This window comes from Cucurbita pepo, chromosome LG05 (assembly GCF_002806865.2).
Source record: "Cucurbita pepo subsp. pepo cultivar mu-cu-16 chromosome LG05, ASM280686v2, whole genome shotgun sequence".
In the NCBI taxonomy this organism is placed as follows: domain Eukaryota; kingdom Viridiplantae; phylum Streptophyta; class Magnoliopsida; order Cucurbitales; family Cucurbitaceae; genus Cucurbita; species Cucurbita pepo.
The window spans coordinates 10208828-10227443 of record NC_036642.1 but is presented as its reverse complement, the minus strand read 5'-3'; the positions used below and the strand labels follow the sequence as shown (position 1 = coordinate 10227443).

Genomic DNA, 18616 nt, shown 5'->3' with positions numbered 1-18616 from the left:
AGCAAAAGCATAAAAATAGCTATTTATCTTTTTTGGAGTATTAAGATCATTCAGTTCATATATAGAAATAACGTATAGATGCATTATATTGATGCCTTTCTACATTACATCACAATATACTTTGTTAAACTAAAAAATCCGATAATTATAAATGCAAATACCAACAAAAGTAGCTTTTTCAAGAACCCGAAACAAATCTTAAAAGAACACAATGTGTTAACTATGAATATGGTGTTGAAAATAGGCTAATTATATATCACCATTCAATTCAAATTAAGAAAAATAATGTTTTCTTGCGGATTCAAAACATTTGTGATTTGGTGTGAATAAATCGAATTACTTTTGGGTGTGTTTTGTTTGGTGTTCTTGCTTTTGAGACACATTTGACATGTTATAGTCGACATTGATTCATCATTTTGAACGTTTTTAGTTCAAAGTGACCTTGTTTGATCGGGAAGAAAGAAGAATAAAAATGGGATTAAGATAGAAAGATTAGAAAAAGAAAGGAGCAAAGAGAAATATAGCATCCAAAATCAGCGGTTTGGGCGCAGTGCCCATGCTCCCTCTACCTTGTCAACTCCGCTGCCTTGCATACGAGACAGAGTAGTCTTTTTACATGACAAGCAAAGCAACCTCCATTTTCCATATAAATTAATAACCCATTTCTCCTTCTTCAAGAACACCCCCAAATTCCCAAACTTTCGCTTCTTCTTCTTCTTCTAAAATGGGTGTGGTTGCAGGGGTTCACAGCAAACTCAGCAACAGCAGAGGAAGGCCTTACGCTCTGATGCTGCTGATTGCATTTGGGGCAGCCTTGCTTGGAGTCATGCTCCTTCATAAGTTCAGAGAAAGGCGCATATGCAACCTTCTCCTCAAGCGCACAGACGAAGATCTCCATTCCTTTCAACTCCTCTTCCAGGTCAACTCTTTATGTCTGTCTCGTTCATGCATGTGTTATCTCTGTGTCTATGAATGCGACGCTGGTGTAGTACTTTCATTTCTTAACTTTTCTTGTGTTGAATGAACAGAAGGAAAGAGATCGAAGTAAGGAATTGGAGAAGAACAATGAAGACATAAAAGAATCGATGTTTTTGCTCCGAACCCAGAAAATGGAACTTGATAGGAGGCTGCTGGAGTTGCAATCGACCATCGACTCGCTCAGAGACGAGCAGAAGATCATAAAAGTTGCACTCCAAGAGAAGCAGAGTGAGATCAAGATGTTGAGGGAGAAAGAGACTGAAAATGGGAATGAAAATTCTCAAGTGGTTGTTCTAACTCAACGCCTCAAGCAAAAGGAAGATGAGTTGGAGGATTTGAGACGTCGACTTGAGTCTCGTGGAGCTGTGGCTGCTAATGATCCATCAGACCCACATGAAGATTCAACAAAGACTGAAGAACAAAGCGAGATATTGCTAGAATCAATGAAGAATAACAGAGGAGAGAGTAAACCAGACTTCAGCGAGGAAAGCACTTCAAAAAGAGATGAAACTGAAACTGAAACTGAAACTCAAAAGTCAGAGGAAACCCCTGAAAGAAGGGAGAAAGAGGCTGCGAAAGTGCAGAAGCAAGTGAGCTCTGAAGACGATGGCGAGGAATCTAAGATCACCAACGATCACAAGGGGGAAGAAGGTCATGATTCTGAAGCAATTGAAAATCAGAGAGCTGATAAGATCCTGAATGATGGGATGAAGATGAAAACAGAAACAGGCAAATATGGGCATACGAGAAAGATGAGAGGAAAAAGATGGAGATACATCGCCAAGAAAAGGTCGGGGGATAACGGATGGAGACTGATTTCGAAGAAAAGGAAGCAGGAAAACAACAGACATTTGGAAGACAGTGTGGCAACTAGCACGACCAATAGGAAGTTCATTAAGGGAGGGACTTTCAATGAGGAGAAAATGAAAGAGTACCCAGAGGAAGCTAGAGAAGAGGAAAACAAAAGGTTAAAAGAAGAAGAATTGAATAGGGAATCCAATTCTGATGTGGGAGATGATAGCATTAAGCAAAACCCAGATGAAGAGAATGAGCTAAAAGTGAAGAAAAGTGAAGAAAAACAGGAACAAGAACAGGAGGACGATGGTCATTTCAATAGGGAATCCAATTCTGATGTGGGAGACGACGTTAAAGAAGAAACAAACAAGGAAGAGACAGAGGACGAGTTCTAAATCAAATGCCCAAGTGTTGTTTATTTTTTTGATAATTTGAGTAGGCAAATGGGTGTTGTGTTAGTTGTGTTGTAGTGCATAGAGCTTGCTCGATCATGTTACTAAATTATGAGTAATCAAACCAAGTAGACTTTCTACTCGACAACTTTCATATTAACTGTGAAATTGAAGAAACAAAAAGCAACTCACATCGTAACGTTCGTTACCTGTCATCCCAAATAAAGCAATCAACTGAGTTTTTCTCACTAAAAAATGCCTTGTTCAATCACAAGCTCCGGAGCACAAATTCCCTCCCTTCGAACTCTATGAATGAGGTGTTGGGGCAAATTGTATTATTAGATATAGGACTTTCGTGCATGAAACAACTAAAATGTCAAGAGAAAAAAACTACGAGATAGGATCATATACGAGAAACAATTCAAGAGTGAAATGAAATCCGCAGACAGCAAGAGGTCTAAGGTATACATTATTTCAGGGAGAACTCCAGAACAGCCGGAAAATGTCCATAGATCAGCTCGTTATGATGTTGCCACAGGTTTCTGAAGGCAAAGGGCAAAAAATTAGGAGAGAAGCAAAAGCTTGTGAAAAACTTCATGTGTAAAGTTACATAATGATACATCTAGGTTGTACTACGCCACCTTCATACTGTTACAAGTTACGAATACTCAATGTCTAATGATCCAAATGATTCATAAAGTAGACGTACTTGCAAACGATATAATCCTGTAACGTTATCAAAGGAGAGAAATCGGGTAAATGTTTTTCATTTTCCAGCCAACAAAACCATTGTACTACTCCTTTTATTGCATATTACTCTCCGCCAAGACCTTGCCAAGAACCAGACAACAGGAGCCTGCCTAACCATTGTAGTCTAATGTTGCTTGACAAACATAAATTCTAGACCTTGTATTATACTTTCAAATATTCCAGAATACTCCAGGCGGGTTTAACATTTCCTATTTCTAACATTTCACGTTACATCTGACATGGAAATTAGAAAATTACTCAGCTAGAACGAAGGTAAAACCAAGAAAAGCGCTAGGGCAGCACTTTTAAGGCGACTCCGTCAGAAATATGAGACATAAACAACAATCAATGATCATTAAATAATATTCAGTTAACAGCACCTGTAATACTTCCAAGAGGGTTTAAGTATTAAGAGCGCATAGATAATAAGTGCAGAAGTACCTCATCCTTCTTTCCCTTGCCCCCGGTAAAGAACTTGTACCCTCCATAGAAAAGTAGACCCCATCCAGATAGAGAGACAATCACAAACTGCAAAAGTCCACAATCCCGTCAGAACAAGTTCAATTTGCTCATTAGCTAAATACGGCACAGGTATGATATTCACGTCATTTATTTATTCTCCACGACAGGAAGACTTAAGGAGAAGAGTGCATAACTGCATAAAACTCATAAGTTTCAGTGTAAATATTGACTTAAAGGAATTATAACTTTCAACTTCAAATCCTATGCAGAGCGAAGAGAACAAGTAATACATGAGACAAACAGCTGCATTTAGCCCTAATTCGATCCCATAAATTCCGAATTATAGCTAAACAAATAAAGACTGGTCTATAATACTGACACTACAAACTGTGCCCTTGCGTCCTATCTCTTAAGCAATAAAATCAAGTATTTTGTTGAGTTGATAACAGATTAAAAAGAGAGCCTGGTTAGAAAACCTAAGAATGTTAATATTTTTGTTAGTTTCATTATTAAATCCTAGTACTTGTAAAGATAAAAATAGGAAGTCAAAAAAGAAAAAGACAGAAAAACAAAAGAACGAAAAGAAAAAGAAGCTACTAATTTCATATAGAACAATAAGTCTCACATGCTCTTCCTTCCATTTAGATGGGCTCATAGGATCTTGCCAACAGTTAACCTTCGGCGGTCCATGGTGGTCTGCAGATATCAACAAAGAGAGTCAAACTTACGAGAAAAAGGATTATTCTTTCATCTTTTGATGTTTCCCTTTTTTCTTTTAATGTTTGACTATTGGTTCATCTTCCTTCCAACACAATATAAACACTACAAAAGGAACTACAAGAGGAGCTCAAATGCATGTGTAGAGTGCATTCTTGTAAACAAAACCTGAAAGTATAATTTTAAAGCAAACTATGGGCATGTTCTTAAAACCACTCTCAACCATTCCCTACATAGCATGAGAGATTTATTGTAATCATCTCCCTTTGAGGTTTCTCCCTTCTTTGGTAATTTCATGCCTAAATGGAATTGTTTCTTTCCCCAGAAAAAAGTACTTATATGCCTTCATTATATTTCACTTTACCTGTTCTATTCTTCACCATGAGGGCGATAGCAAAGCGACAGTCCCCAATGGAACCAAACGATAAGGTAACCATGTGCGAGAAAAATACAAGTTTTAGGCCCGTTTGAAAACCATTTCTTTATGGTGGGTTTTACCTTTCTTAAATAAATGTTTGAATTCTTAGTCAAATTGTAGAAGGAAAAAACAAGCTTTCAAAATAAAATAAAAAAAAATGCAAAAAGTATAATTCTCATAGGTGGACGCTTAATTTACAAAAATGAAATGGTTATTAAAGGGATCTTAAATTTCATATCAAAGTTTCCAATGCATAATTGAGTTAAATTATATGTAGCACACACTTTTCAATTCTAGACAACGAACCCTCGTTATCGAAGAATAAGAGTGAAATCTACGCTAACAAAATCGGGTTCTCAAATTAGGAAAACGCATTCCAACAACTAAATTAATTCGCATATCCATTTCATATTTTCAAGATCCTTATATCAATGCTAGCCAAACCTAAAACAGAACTCGGGGAGAGGAGTATATGACCACGATTACCATTTCGAAACGAAACACCAAAAATTCGTCACAAAAAAAATGAACAAATCCGAAAATGGGATTGGTATAAGCAGATGATCTAAATGCGTAAAAATGTGAGCGAGAGATGAAACCTACCGGCAGCGCCAGCGAGACCGCGCCTTTGAATAAGGGTGGCGGTTGACTGAGGAGAGGAAACTCGAGTTAGGGCTCTGGCTTGACGAACTGCTGCAGCCGCTAAGGTAGCCATGGATTCAGATTTTCTTCCCTACACTGAGAAAGAGAGATCAAGGACGCTGATACAGCGAAACGGAGCAAAGAAATAGAGACCCGAGCGCTTCAAAACAATCACAAGCAACTGCAGACGACGTCGCATTAACCCTCCTCACTTGTTTGTTTATTTATTTTCCTATAAAAAAAAACTAAATTAAGAAAAGTACCCATAAAAAAATATTTAAATATTTAAAAAGTCTAAAAATATATATTATCGTTAGTTTTGGTCTCACCTCATGCTCGTCTAGTAAACATTGTCGTGTTACATAAGTTGATGGACATAAAAAATCAAATAGTTGTTGAAGTCGACTTTAAAATGTTGCTTTTGTTTAGAATTTGACTAAAAAAATGTAAATGTTTTCTAGATAAGGTGAAAATTGTGAGATCCGATTAAGCATTTCTTATAAATGGGTAAAAACGGATACGTTTTACAATGAGGGGAGCCATTGAAGGAAAAAAGTTATGAGAAAACAATATCTTCTAACGACAAGCTTGACCATTACAATTGGTATCAGAGCCAGACACTAGGGGGGAGATCCCACGTACAGTGTAAAAATCTCTCCCCATTTTAAAACCTTGAGTAGACAGACCTTTCAAGAAGAAGTTCAGAGAGAACAATATCTTCTAACAACAAGCTTGGACCATTACAAATGGTATTAGAGCCGGACACTAGGGGTGTGCGAGGTGGATTGTGAGATCCCATGTAGAGTAGATGTAAAAATCTCTCCCCATTTTAAAACCTTGAGTAGACCTTTGAAGATAAAGTCGAGGAGAAGAGATCCTTGAGTAGACCTTTGAAGATAAAGTCGAGGACAATATCTCTTCTGCAAGATCATCTTTAAGAGAGAAATAGCCAAATTTCTGAAGGGAATGAAGAACGCATTCCATCAATACATAAATAACAGGGAGTGCTGCAAACTTCCGTAGAACTAGACATCCAAATTCAAATAAGTTAGGATGCCTATCCCTGGGGAGCATGACTGCTACTGATACAAATATAGAATCAACTGCTGTTAGTGGCACAACAGAAATGGTCTAATGTTGTTCGCTCTAACCTACGAGGACAGGAATTGACTTCGAAACATCAGGCTATCTATATTCAAGGATTCATGTCACAGCAACCTGTCATGCTTGAATTCGTGATAAAATGGCACGTCGATGCACCATGTCCCCAGATCTTTTGATATTCATAAACAACAATCTTGGCTGGGGAAAACAAATTTCTATGTTCAATCAATGGAAATTGCAGCTTTGCAATAGAGGATGAGTATAGTCAACGTACTTCTCCCAAAGGGGCTTGTACTTTTCTATCCCAATCTTAAGCCATGGCTTCGAGTTGCCATTAAAGTGAAGCACAGCGCCCTTCTCGATCAACCGAGGATCGACGTTTGTGTAGCCCAATCCTAACACATGCCAGGAGGGATCCAATGGTTCTGTCAACCCATAGAATGTAAGAAGTCCAGGCGGGAGTGTACCGAGTTTCCATAGTGTTCGATCGACATTATTTTCCTGCCAGTAATGGTAAATGCCAGTAACATTTCTCTTCCTCCACTCTACCAAATCAAAAACATTCATCCCGAACGCCCATCCACAAGCATCGGGATCAAAATGCTCCCTGATAAGGGGGTGGGAGTAGTTTAAGTACTTGTGATATCTGTGGAAGGTCTCCATGCATGTCTCGACCGCACCATTTACGTTACCGTTCAAATTAATACTGAAAAGACCAGAAATATCTCTCTGGACAACAATATCATCATCAAGAAACACAACCTTTTTAAGGGCAGGAAAAACTTCTGGTATATAGAACCTGAGATGGTTCAGCATTGAAAGATATTTGGGATTTCGAAACTTGATCGGAGTGTGACCATTGCCAGAAAAATAATAGTTCTGAGTATCCGAGTCTTGGAGTTGCTTGAGTACTGGGACATACGAAGCATTTAACCAGCTAAAATCCTCAAACTTCTGAACATCAACAGTCACCCTTCTAAAACTGTTCATTGAGAACCAGGCCTTCATTGCTGCATAATTGACCTCATCAGTTACGAGATGGAAAACAACCCTATCGGGATTTTTCGAATTCAAAGCAGTCGAGTTGACAACAACAGAAGTGGCCAGGATGTTGTCAGAGAATACACAGAAATGGTAGAGATCGTTATCGTTAAGTTTCGCATCTATTTGCTTCTTTTCATTGAGCTTCCTCTGTAAGTTTAAGTTTCTGAACCGTTCTGTGGTCAGGCGAACGCCAAGGCAGTACAGACTTTTGGGAACTTCTTCAGCAGCAATCTGTCCATATTTCGAACTCTTGTCACTGATTGAGCTCATTTTTTCATCCAGAGTCTGGATTTTAGCTTTCAACTTCAGGATCATCGTTGCACTATCATAATGAAGTTGCTGGGCTTGGTACAACAACAGTGCCATGTCACGGATTGCAGTTTCTGCTTCTGTAATCCTCAGAGGAGCTCTCCTTGTTGCAGCATTTGAGAGGAGGATTTGTGAATTCCGAATCTGAGCACTTAATTCCCAAGCAAACTGAAGATTGCTGCTCTCTTTTGCAATCACAACAAATGCTTTTGCTAGAGAAATTTGGTCACTGAGTTGCCGGACTATAGAACTGGGGTTCAACATTTCTTCAGTAACATTGAGGCCTTCCACAATTCTTTCATTTCTATATGACATCTACATAACAGTGCAGAAAAATATCAAAATTTAGCAAACGGTTGTTGCTGTAGCAGTAGCAATTCAAAGAACCTAAGACACACAAGATCCTCAGATTACTTGAACTTCTAGTTGATCGTAATTCTTTCATGGAAATATCAATTTCTTGAAGTTTCTTCAATTGGTTCATGTCACAAATTAACCCAGACAAACTAGCTTCAAAGCCAGACAATCAGAGGCATGAGATCACATATGAAGATATACTTAAAAACAGATCATAGATGGCATTTCCACTTGTCAGATTAGCACGACATAAATCAACAAAACTCATGAGCTACACAGGGTAGCTGAGAAGAATAAATCGAATTTCATAACACTTTGATGCGTATTTCAGTAGTATATTGAACAATTCATAGCCAATTGTTGGAACTAACAAAACCGGTAATCGACATTCTAATCGAATCTAATCGCGCATCCAAAATTGGGGAGAAAGCTGAAAAAAGAGAAGAGATCGTTACCCTAGTTAAGACAGGCCTGGACTCAATCCGACTCCCTTTGCACAGAACAAAAACGAAGAGCAAAACCGAAACGAAACACAGAGTCCACCAAAACGCGTTGGATAGTCTTCTCCTCGCAGGCCTTCGGAAATCCGGGGGCCTCCGCCTCATCCTCTTGCAGGATTACCGATCGCCACCAGAATACAGTTTCCACTTGAATGAGGCGAAAATGCCGAAGCAAAGAACTGAATCTGATCAGCAGCGGAGTTGAATTTTGGAAGTGGGTGTTTACAGATCCCGAAGAGTGAAGCCGGTGAAGTAGGATGAAGGGAGAGATGGGGTTTATCTTTGTGGCAGAAATCCTTTGCCGCGATCTTTAATCGGCACGAAATTGGTTCTCCGACGGCGAATCTGCCCCGGTATTTGTCGCAGTTATTCTCCCAAAAATGTGGGACAATTTAAATATGGAATTTTGAAAATAATGATTGAATTAAAATAGAGTTCTATTTATATATGTATTGGAATGGATTTATAAATTGTATTATTATAAATGAACATATATTTTATTCTAAATATTGGATTATTATTCTTTTATATTTTCATATAATTATAAGATATTAAAAATATTTTAAAGTAAAAATTAATGATTATACTATTTTGACTACATTTTAAAATTTTAATTTCAAAAGGTTATTTTCGTCATTTCTACTATATGCATTATATGTTTCGAAAACAATTTGAAAACGTGGTTGTCAAACTCGTATTTACTTAAATATATATATATATTACCTATCAATTAGATTCTAAACTCGTTATAAGTTTTATTTCAAGAAACATGTGAGATTTGATAATATTTTGAGTACGTTAATATGTTATATTTTTTAGTACAACAAATATGAAATTTCGATAATAAGTTAACAACTTGGGTCCACCCCTAACTTATATTGTCTTTTTTTACTTTATGTTTAAGGGCTTTCCTCAAGTTTTTGAAACATGTCAGTTAGGAGAGATTTTCAAATTTTTATAAATAATTATTCTCCTCTCCCACGATATGAGATCTCTCCATACAAGTCATAGAGGCTTACCAAATTTAAAATATATTTATATTTAAAAAGAAAACAAATTGATTTCTTAGTTACATTACAATTGCAACTTGAAGGTGATGCTTTTCATTTCAATAGTAATAAATAAAAAATAAAAATAAAGTTGTTGTAAAAATAATATTGAAATAAAAAATAATTGTTTTCTTCCATTAAAAATAAAATTATTTTTTAGAATATTAGAAAAAAAATCGTTTTTTTGGAATAAAAAAAATATGGTTTGTAAAACTATATTTTTCTTTTAAAAAAATCAAACTGTATTTTAAGAATATATTTAATTTAACGCATTAAAATTAAAGCTAAATAAAAGAAAAGAAAAGGCATGGATATACATGGGCCATATCGTTATTATGGGCCACGGCCCAATTAAACATTGGAGGCATCCAGAAGCAAGAAGCCGCCAGCTTTTCTAGGGTTTTAGTCTATATAAGCCACGCAAGGTATCCATATTCCTTCATCCAGTATGCGTCCAGGGCGAGGTTGATCTAGGGTTCGTCGGCTGAGTGGGCGATCTCCTTTATCCTTGAGGTTTAGCGCTTCTTGAAATTTTTTACTTGCTTAATTAACATTTGCACGACGCACCCCGGGCTACTCTGATTATCTCCATGACGGTGATAGCCCCATTGCTCGTGCTAGAGTGCTGCCGTTTAGTGTTGCAGGTTTGCCTTGCCTCCACGGCTTATCTGTGTCAAAATAACGGCAAGATTCCTTTATCATGGATATAGAGCCATCTTAAAATCTTGAATTTGTTTTTGTTTAATTTATTGGATTATTGGGGGCCTCACTACACCTTTAGCTTGTTTTCTGCAGATAAAGCATATGAAAATGAAGCTAGTCATAGAGGCCGAGATCTAATCTTCGGCGGTGTTCACGTGGGGGCCTATCTTTTCAATGTTTGTGCCTCTAAAAACTTCCGCTATATTTATCTTTTTATCCCAATTTGAATCGACTTTCTGGTTTGTAGCTCTGTTTCTTATTTCAAAGTTTCGTTATTTGGGTGATAGATAAGAGTTGTTGGCTATGATTACACATTATCCGCGCTTCCGAGGTTAAACGATGAAGCAAACATAAAAACTAATGGTTGAATTTCTTAATATGAGCCACATTTCTTCTATCATTATTTTTTTTTCGCTAATTTAGTTACTTTTTTCAAATCTGGCCGTGATGATCGAACTTCAGCTTATATGCCAGTTCTGCTTCAGAATTTGATGATTGATAAAGCTGTTACATATTATCTGAGCCTTAAATTTTACTATCAATATTTTTACTATCGTCCACTTATAGGTTATAGTTTATGTATTAATCCATTTGTGAATATAATTTTTCCAATGATGATATAATCCGTTTGTCGGAGACATTGTGGATCCAAGACCCTGTTTCAGGGAGAACCTACTTGGTGAAACCTTGTTCATATGATATTAATGGATTTAACTGAGGGTTCACCACAATTTTAGATAATATAGTTTAATGCACATTTTTTTACCCATTTCGTGTTGAAATCATTTGATATTAGAGTTTTTTTATTTGATTTTAGCCTTTGATGATACAATCCAACTTTCTGAGATGTTGTGAAGCCAAGACCCTGTTTCAGGGAGAACCTACTTGGTGGAATAACATTTGTACGAGTTATATGGATTTCGCTGAGGCTTATTTTTAGTCATATTTAATTTTAATCTTGATTCAAATTTTTGTTTATTTTACCATTTTTATTACTTGAATACTCACTTTGTTTAGCATGTTTCCTTGATTTGAGTTTAACTATACACATCCCTTTTATAATGTGGGAATGTAGTCTGAAAAACTCGGAAATTGTGTGTTGTCATCAGCTTCTTCTCGCCAAATTAGGAGGTCGGAGTTAAATAACAGCACTAAATTCACCAAACCATTGTATTCGATTTTTCATTTGTTTGCAGGCTTAATGTGTTCTCGTTATTGTCTTTGTTTTGTTTGTTTGTCTTTGTGTTCTTCTGCAGATTCAGTTCAATGCGTGGCAGTTATGGGATGTTGTTAGTCGCAAAAAAGAAATCGCCTGTTGTATCGTATTCGAATTTGTATTTGTAGTTCATGTTTCTTTGTAGTCTTTCTCGACAGTAATTTCAACTCCAAATTGCTAATTGGCCCATGTTTCTTTATCCCAGATGTCACAGTGATATTGATATTGTATTCTTGTTAATACTAAGATTAAATTTGTTCTCTACCGATATAAAGAAAATATACATCAATGCATCAAGTGAATTGTAAAATTCGTTCAATTCATAAACAAGCTTAAGTTCGATCAATTCATAAACAAGGTGAAAGGAATCAATTCAGTATTATTACTCAATATATAAGTTTTAATAATCACAAATGGACTCGATAATCAATTTTCTATTAGCACTTGTATGAATTATGAATGTATTATAATATATTGAAAATTTTATGTACTTTGAATTATTTATATATTCACATATTTTAATAATTACACTTTCAATTATTAAGACATTAATTCCTAAATCCGTAAATTTTTACAAGGAATTTTTAAAATTTTAATAAAATCAAATCTTTATTGTTAGAAAAGATAAAATTTATTTATTTTTTGTTGAAATCTCTTAATAACTTCTTTAAAATGAGAATCTCCTAATATGAATTTTGTGAATTCCATCTTTTATATTTTGTTGTAAATTAATAAATTTATATTTGTTAACGAATAAATTTATAATAATTAAAAAAAAAATTATGCTTTTGTTAACACATTATCAACCAACCTCATTTTGATTAATTGTCTTTTTGTAACATAGTTTTAAACACCAACTCTGTTATTCAATCTATTTTTTTTTTTTTTTAATTTCAGCCAAAATACGAGATCGAATCAATTTTTTGAAATTGAATGGTTTGAAGAATAATCCACAGATTACCTAACCCTGGACGCATACTGGATGAAGGAATATGGATATATTTTTGGATTGAATATATTTTTGGGAGAAGTGATATTATTAGCTTGTAAATTGATCCCATGGAGATTTTAATTCCTAATTCAATGGTCGGGAGATTTTCATTAGCGTACATTTCCAAGAAACTCGGAAATAAATGAAATATATATGGAAGATGAAATCCCACGTGTTTAGTTTCCTAATTCGTTGGAGATTTCTGTGTCAGTCAATCCCACCTGTCCTTCTTTCCCACTTTATTGGATATCAAAATCAACGGTGAATCGTTTTTTTTCTACACAAAAAACTTGGAAGTTACTCCTTCGTCGTCGCTCTTCTGTATAAAGAAAACTTCCCCTCCCTTTTTCCTGCAAGAGAAGAAGCTACTCAGGGCTGTCACAATGGCATGGAATTCCTTCTACAACAGAGCCTCTAAGGCTTATCACGACCATCCCAACATCTCCAAGCTCCTCCTCGTCTTGGCCGCCAGGTTCTTGACCGACCCTTTTTCTTTCCTCTCTTGTTTTCTTGTTTTGAATTCAATTATATTTCATCTTATGATCTTCATTGTTATGATCTGCAGTGGAGGTGGGCTGGTGGCAAGTACTAATGGCAAATCTCTGTACCCTTCTGCATTTGCTGATGCAGTCCACCAAGATGATGATTGGAGGAAGAAGAAGAAGAAGAAGGTGGTCGTGCTTGGAACAGGATGGGCCGGCACCAGCTTCTTGAAGAATCTCAAGAGCTCCTCTTATGATGTTCATGTCATATCCCCTCATAATTACTTCGCTTTCACCCCTTTGCTTCCTAGTGTCACTTGTGGCACCGTCGAGGCACGCAGCATTGTCGAACCAATTCGTAGCATCACCAAGAAGGTACTGAAATTCGTAGCGACTCTGTTCTTCTTGACAGTGTTTTGCCAAGATTAAGGTAACCCATTTGATGTTTTACGTTGCAGAAAGGATTGAGCATTGAATTTAGGGAAGCTGAGTGTTATAAGATAGATGCAGAGAACAAGAAGGTGTTCTGTCGATCAACTCAAGACACGAACTTGGGTGGCAAGGAAGAGTTTTCAGTGGACTACGACTATCTGATAGTAGCCATGGGAGCTAAATCCAACACTTTCAACACACCAGGAGTAGAGGAAAATGCTCATTTCTTGAAGGGAGTGGAAGATGCTCAGCGGATTCGACAGTCGGTAATCGATTGTTTCGAGCGAGCCAGCCTTCCAAATCTAAGTGAAGAAGAGAAGAAGAGAACCCTTCACTTTGTTATAGTTGGAGGAGGTCCAACAGGAGTGGAATTTGCAGCAGAACTTCATGACTTTGCTGCAGAGGATTTAGCAGAGTTGTATCCTTCATTGAAAGAATACGTGAAAATCACCCTCTTAGAGGCAGGCGATCATATTTTGAACATGTAAGCGAGTTCTTACTGCTATTTTTTGGCTTCTTTGGAGCATCAAATTCAGGACACTTTGTTTTTATAGGTTTGACAAGAGGATTACAGCCTTTGCTGAAGACAAGTTTCAAAGAGATGGGATTAACTTAAAAACTGGTTCCATGGTTGTGAAAGTAACTGATAAGGAAATCTCCACAAAAGAAAGGGCAACCGGTGAGTTTGTGTCTGTTCCTTATGGAATGGTTGTCTGGTCCACCGGCATCGGTCCTCGGCCTCAAGTCGTCGACTTCATGAAGCAGATTGGTCAGACTAACAGACGAGCTTTGGCTACTGATGAATGGCTAAGGGTTGAAGGATGTGATGGTGTCTATGCTTTTGGTGATTGTGCCACAATAAACCAAAGAAAAGTCATGGTAATTTCAGAGTTCATTTCATTCCATTCCCTTTGCTTCGCTTTTGTGATACCCCACGGGGAGGAGAACGAAACACCCTTTATAAGAGAAACCTTTCCATAAACGCGTTTTAAAGCTTTGAGGGAAAGTCTAAAGAAGACAATATCTGCTAGCGGTGGGTGGCTTTGGGCGGTTATTGCTTTCTTCTTGATTGATACTCTTTTACTTGCAGGAAGATATTGCTGTGATATTCAGCAAGGCGGACACAGACAATTCAGGAAGTTTAGCCCTGCAAGAGTTTCAAGAAGCAGTAAAGGATATTTGTGAGAGATACCCTCAAGTAGAGATCTATCTGAAGAAGAATAAGATGAAGAACTTTGCAGCCTTGTTGAAGAAGTCGCAATCGGACACGCAGAACCAGTCGACCGAGCTCGATATCGAAAGCTTTACGTCCTTACTTTCCGAAGTCGATGCTCAGATGAAAAATCTGCCTGCTACTGCTCAAGTGAGCTCATACATCCTAATCTTTATTCTCATGCTGCTTCAACTACTATATCTTTATTTTGTTGTTGTTTTCAAATTCTTGTAGGTTGCTGCTCAACAAGGTGAGTATCTTGCAACCTGCTTCAACAAGATGGAACAATGTGAGAAGTACCCGGAAGGCCCTCTCCGATATAGAGGGACGGGGCGACATCGATTTCGTCCCTTTAGGTAAAAACCATAAACAGTGGATCAAATGGGTGTGTTTTTGGTATTTTTAGACTGAAAGTTTGGTTGTTTTTGTGTTAAGGTACAAGCATTTTGGGCAGTTTGCTCCCCTTGGTGGAGAACAAACTGCAGCTCAACTACCTGGAGATTGGATCTCAATAGGTCATAGCAGCCAGTGGCTTTGGTACTCTGTGTATACAAGGTAAAACCCACAAACCCCAAACGTCATTTGGTACTCTCCCTAGACACGTTGTGGGAACTCTCCTTAGCAATACGTAACGGATCAAAATAGATAATATCTACTAACAGTGGGTTTGGAGTGTTACACTAATGTTTTGTTTACGAATGTATCTTTACAGCAAGCTAGTAAGCTGGCGCACGAGGGTTCTGGTCCTATCAGACTGGGGTAGAAGATTCATATTTGGCAGGGATTCAAGCAGAATCTGATATCATCTTCATAGCAGCCTAACTCTACAAATTCAACTATAGGAGTTATAACCAACCTTACATTCATTCAAATCCCAGTTTTGTTTTACTTTCATTGCATTTGATTTTAAATTTTGGTACTCATGTAGTAGAAGTCTTGAATATCTTAGACAAAACTTATTGAAAACAAAAGCTTGATCCCTTTATATGCTTCATCTGGTTATACAATAACAACAGATCCACCAGTTTATAGCCCACCAAACTCGCTTATCTCTTCATCCTCTGCAAAATTTAACTTCTGACAGATCGATGCTTCCATCTCAGTATCAGCAAAGAAATTTGTGTTACTCTCAATCAATTCAGCCACCCTCTTGGCCGGTCCAGAGTCCCTTGGAGTTGTGTTCGAACAACGAGTCGTTCTGATCCTTGGAAGCATATCGCCCAGCTTGGAAACTGGAGATTCGCAGCATCCCTCTTCCATTTCTTGTTGGAGTATCATTATTTCACTTGGAATTTCCCACCGCTTCTTCACTCTGCTTTGCGGCGCCTTGCTCCGGCATAGCTCTGATGAAGAACGACTGCTTCCGTCGTCTTTGCAATTCCCCGGTAGAGATGTCTTGCGATTCTCTGTGGCTACTTGGGCGCTTTCGCTTGTCTGATTGTAACGGCTCGCTACAATCCTACCAGTCCTCAATGGCTTTTTGGTGCTGGTGGGTGGGGCTGATTTTTCAACGTCTTTAAAGAGCTTCTTTGGCTGAATTAATTCGACAACCCCAACCCCATCTTTTTTCGCCGGCCTTTTCGATACGATGGTGGTGGCTGGTTGCCGCACAGTTTGCGCCTTGATCAATGTCCTCCGCGATTTGGGGCTAAGGCTCATACCGTTTCTTCCTCTGTTCTTCGTCTTAGCTTCGTCAATATCTGGCAATTTCGGAAGGCAGGATTGTCGACGGCTTTTCATCTGCTGAATTGGTGTTAGTTCCGTCTTTCCCTGCCGCCGAAACCCAACTCCGGCGTAGATTTCCGACGGCCCCAAACTTTTCCCTCTGAGACCAATTTTCCGTTCAACTGAAGCGTCTTCAAACATTTTAACCCCATCTGAATTTTGGATACCCATTTTCGGCACAATTGATTTGGTGGGCACGAATCTTCCACCCCTCTGGACTGTTGTTCTTGCAGCGTTCTGATCAGCCTTCTCAATTTGAAGCGCTTTAAGTTTCATCGACAATCGATTGATTTCCCTCTCTGTTTCCTCGATTTCTTCATCGATATTTCTCTCCTTACAAATTACCTCCTCCTCTTCCTCCTTTCCCTTGATTCCATAGCTTTTGGCGGGCGTTTTAAATGGCTTTCCTTGTGAATTTTCAATGGCGCCATTGTTATTGAGCGGATCCACAGAAACAGAGTACTTGACAGAAGCAGGGCATAAATTCTCTTTACCGCAATCAATCTGGAACGATTCGGAACAAGGATTCTTGTACAAATCTTGCATAATCGACCAAGAAAGTGTTCTAACATCGGATTCTCCTTTGTCAAAAGCAGCATTGTTCCAGACCTGAATGTTTGGGGCGTCGATGTCATCAGGGTGATCAAGAACACTCATGTTTCGTGTCTGGGTAGGCGAATTTTGATGAAAAATTTGAACTTTTACAGCAAAAAGAAGAAAAGAACGGGCAAATTTTGAACAACACAAACACAATAAACTGCAGATTTTGAGATCGGGAGGGATTGTGAAATTCTCTATATTTTTGAGTTTTTGACCGTTGGTGAAATATAGACGTTGGAAGAATGCGCTCTTCTTCTTTGCATGGATTCCTGGCCGTTGGATTAGATTAGGAGAGTATCACGCTCCGATTCATCGATAAGATGGGGCCCCGAACCAGGCGCCCGAACAGGACCATCATTCTAACCTAATTAAGAAAGATATTCAAAATATTTCTTGTGCAAATTATCAATAATCAAATCTAAAAGGATTTCAACAACTTCAATGAATTAAAAATTTAAAAATTTCCCTTCAAAATATCGAAATTCTTCAAAAATTTCATATGAATAGATACTCATTATAGTGTTCTATCTCAAATTTGTCTAAACCCGAAACTGGAAATTTCGGGTCACCACTTTTTGATCGATTCATCAGTCAAGAATGAGTTCAGCAATTTTAATTATGAATTCCAGATCGATTGGATCAATGAATTCCCTCACCAGAAAGGATCACAGAAATGGATCATAAACAAGGTTGATGATTATTGAAAAAAAAAAAAAATCACCGAAATCGTGAACAGTTTGATTTCGTTTATACATTTAGTTTTAATTACACGCAAGGCAACAACGAATCCTCGTTTCCGATCAATCGCTTCCCGATTCCAGTAATTTACAATCAAGGATGAGATCGTTCTGTAAAAAAAGGTCAACAATCACAGAGCCGATCCTCGTTTCCGATCAGAAAAAAAAAAAAAAGCCCTAAACAAGGGCAAAAACTCTCGATCGCTCATGTCCTTGCCGTTGTTCTCAAATCTCAGCCTTGGCCCCAGCAATTGAAGTACATAACTCGGCGGAGAGACTCATCGGCTTGCCTCTTCTCGTCTCCATCGCGATTCGAGTGACTCGTCGCTGTTGAAAATTGGCGGAGATCTACGGCTACGGCGGTTGTTTCTGCATTTCGGTGCAGAGTTAAGATTCCTTCAGCCGATCCGTGGCGGCCGTCCGATTGGCCGCCGTGGACTACGGCTACACTCGCCGCCATCCATACCCGACCTAGATAACTCATTTTCAAATAACTTCCGATATGAGGGGAAAAGAAATCGTTCCGGCTTCGGCGGAGCGACGGCAAAGCTTACTTTATATAGTTTGCGAGTGCCTCGATAGAATTTATTTTTAATTATTCTTTAAAATTTTAAAAATTTAAGCGACGTGGCATTTCGTGGCTAATCCAGCATGGACGAATTTCAGCCATGTCACCAAATTTATAATAAAGAAAGAAAATAATAATAATAAAAAAGAGTGCAATGATTCGAATGGTAGTATTAAAATTGTCGTGTTGTGATGACGAGGCGTTGATGGATACACGTGGTTGCGTTAGGGATTATAGTCCAGATACAGTGTTACATAGAAATACACAACCACGTGGCAGGCAATGGGTCTCACGTGGGGGTGCAGTATGGTATTGGAAGTATCTTAAATACTTATTTATTTATTTTTCTTCACGTCTGACAAAGAAAAAGGACAATGTTTTAAAATTTGTGGCATTTCCAACTCAGCTTGGCGTCAGCATGGGCTCATAGTGC

General features: G+C 37.9%; 5 protein-coding genes, 1 long non-coding RNA gene and 6 other non-coding genes across 14 annotated transcripts; 9 read left to right on the top strand and 3 right to left on the bottom strand.

Annotated features, from left to right (window-relative positions):
• Positions 1-9: 9 nt before the first annotated feature.
• LOC111794911 (golgin subfamily A member 6-like protein 22) lies at positions 10-2310 on the top strand. The gene is made up of 2 exons (XM_023677103.1): positions 10-919; positions 1029-2310. The coding sequence occupies exons 1-2, from the start codon at positions 725-727 to the stop codon at positions 2166-2168; spliced, it is 1335 nt and encodes a 444-aa protein (XP_023532871.1). The 5' UTR covers positions 10-724; the 3' UTR covers positions 2169-2310.
• Positions 2311-2387: 77 nt separating this feature from the next.
• LOC111794912 lies at positions 2388-5368 on the bottom strand. Its single transcript, XM_023677104.1, has 4 exons — positions 5116-5368; positions 4003-4073; positions 3357-3443; positions 2388-2707 (listed from the first exon to the last, which is right to left on the bottom strand). The coding sequence occupies exons 1-4, from the start codon at positions 5225-5227 to the stop codon at positions 2687-2689; spliced, it is 291 nt and encodes a 96-aa protein (XP_023532872.1). The 5' UTR covers positions 5228-5368; the 3' UTR covers positions 2388-2686.
• Positions 5369-5649: 281 nt separating this feature from the next.
• LOC111794910 (probable galacturonosyltransferase 10) lies at positions 5650-8858 on the bottom strand. The gene is made up of 2 exons (XM_023677102.1): positions 8424-8858; positions 5650-7926 (listed from the first exon to the last, which is right to left on the bottom strand). The coding sequence occupies exons 1-2, from the start codon at positions 8571-8573 to the stop codon at positions 6484-6486; spliced, it is 1593 nt and encodes a 530-aa protein (XP_023532870.1). The 5' UTR covers positions 8574-8858; the 3' UTR covers positions 5650-6483.
• Positions 8859-9953: 1095 nt separating this feature from the next.
• LOC111795775 lies at positions 9954-11699 on the top strand. 3 transcript variants are annotated; one of them, XR_002815250.1, is made up of 2 exons: positions 9954-10030; positions 10313-11699. It is a non-coding gene; the product is annotated as an uncharacterized LOC111795775 (long non-coding RNA). The 3 variants fall into 3 exon arrangements; XR_002815249.1 differs by having other exon boundaries at positions 9965-10161; XR_002815248.1 differs by having other exon boundaries at positions 9965-10161; positions 10299-11699.
• Positions 10072-10210, top strand: LOC111796303. Its single transcript, XR_002815348.1, has one exon. It is a non-coding gene; the product is annotated as a small nucleolar RNA snoR134 (small nucleolar RNA).
• Positions 10518-10605, top strand: LOC111796302. The gene has a single exon (XR_002815347.1). It is a non-coding gene; the product is annotated as a small nucleolar RNA U36a (small nucleolar RNA).
• LOC111796276 lies at positions 10656-10748 on the top strand. The gene has a single exon (XR_002815321.1). It is a non-coding gene; the product is annotated as a small nucleolar RNA Z223 (small nucleolar RNA).
• LOC111796278 lies at positions 10827-10940 on the top strand. Its single transcript, XR_002815323.1, has one exon. It is a non-coding gene; the product is annotated as a small nucleolar RNA Z278 (small nucleolar RNA).
• Positions 11036-11149, top strand: LOC111796279. The gene has a single exon (XR_002815324.1). It is a non-coding gene; the product is annotated as a small nucleolar RNA Z278 (small nucleolar RNA).
• LOC111796294 lies at positions 11273-11378 on the top strand. The gene has a single exon (XR_002815339.1). It is a non-coding gene; the product is annotated as a small nucleolar RNA snoR97 (small nucleolar RNA).
• Positions 11700-12809: 1110 nt separating the features above from the next.
• On the top strand, positions 12810-15373 carry LOC111794778 (external alternative NAD(P)H-ubiquinone oxidoreductase B3, mitochondrial-like). The gene is made up of 8 exons (XM_023676916.1): positions 12810-12898; positions 12992-13283; positions 13367-13824; positions 13895-14219; positions 14431-14703; positions 14788-14909; positions 14989-15108; positions 15266-15373. Exons 1-8 carry the CDS (start codon positions 12810-12812, stop codon positions 15351-15353), a joined length of 1767 nt encoding a protein of 588 aa, XP_023532684.1. The 3' UTR covers positions 15354-15373.
• Positions 15374-15509: 136 nt separating this feature from the next.
• LOC111794779 lies at positions 15510-17048 on the bottom strand. The gene has a single exon (XM_023676917.1). It carries the CDS (start codon positions 16933-16935, stop codon positions 15580-15582), a length of 1356 nt encoding a protein of 451 aa, XP_023532685.1. The 5' UTR covers positions 16936-17048; the 3' UTR covers positions 15510-15579.
• Between the last annotated feature and the right edge of the window lie 1568 nt (positions 17049-18616).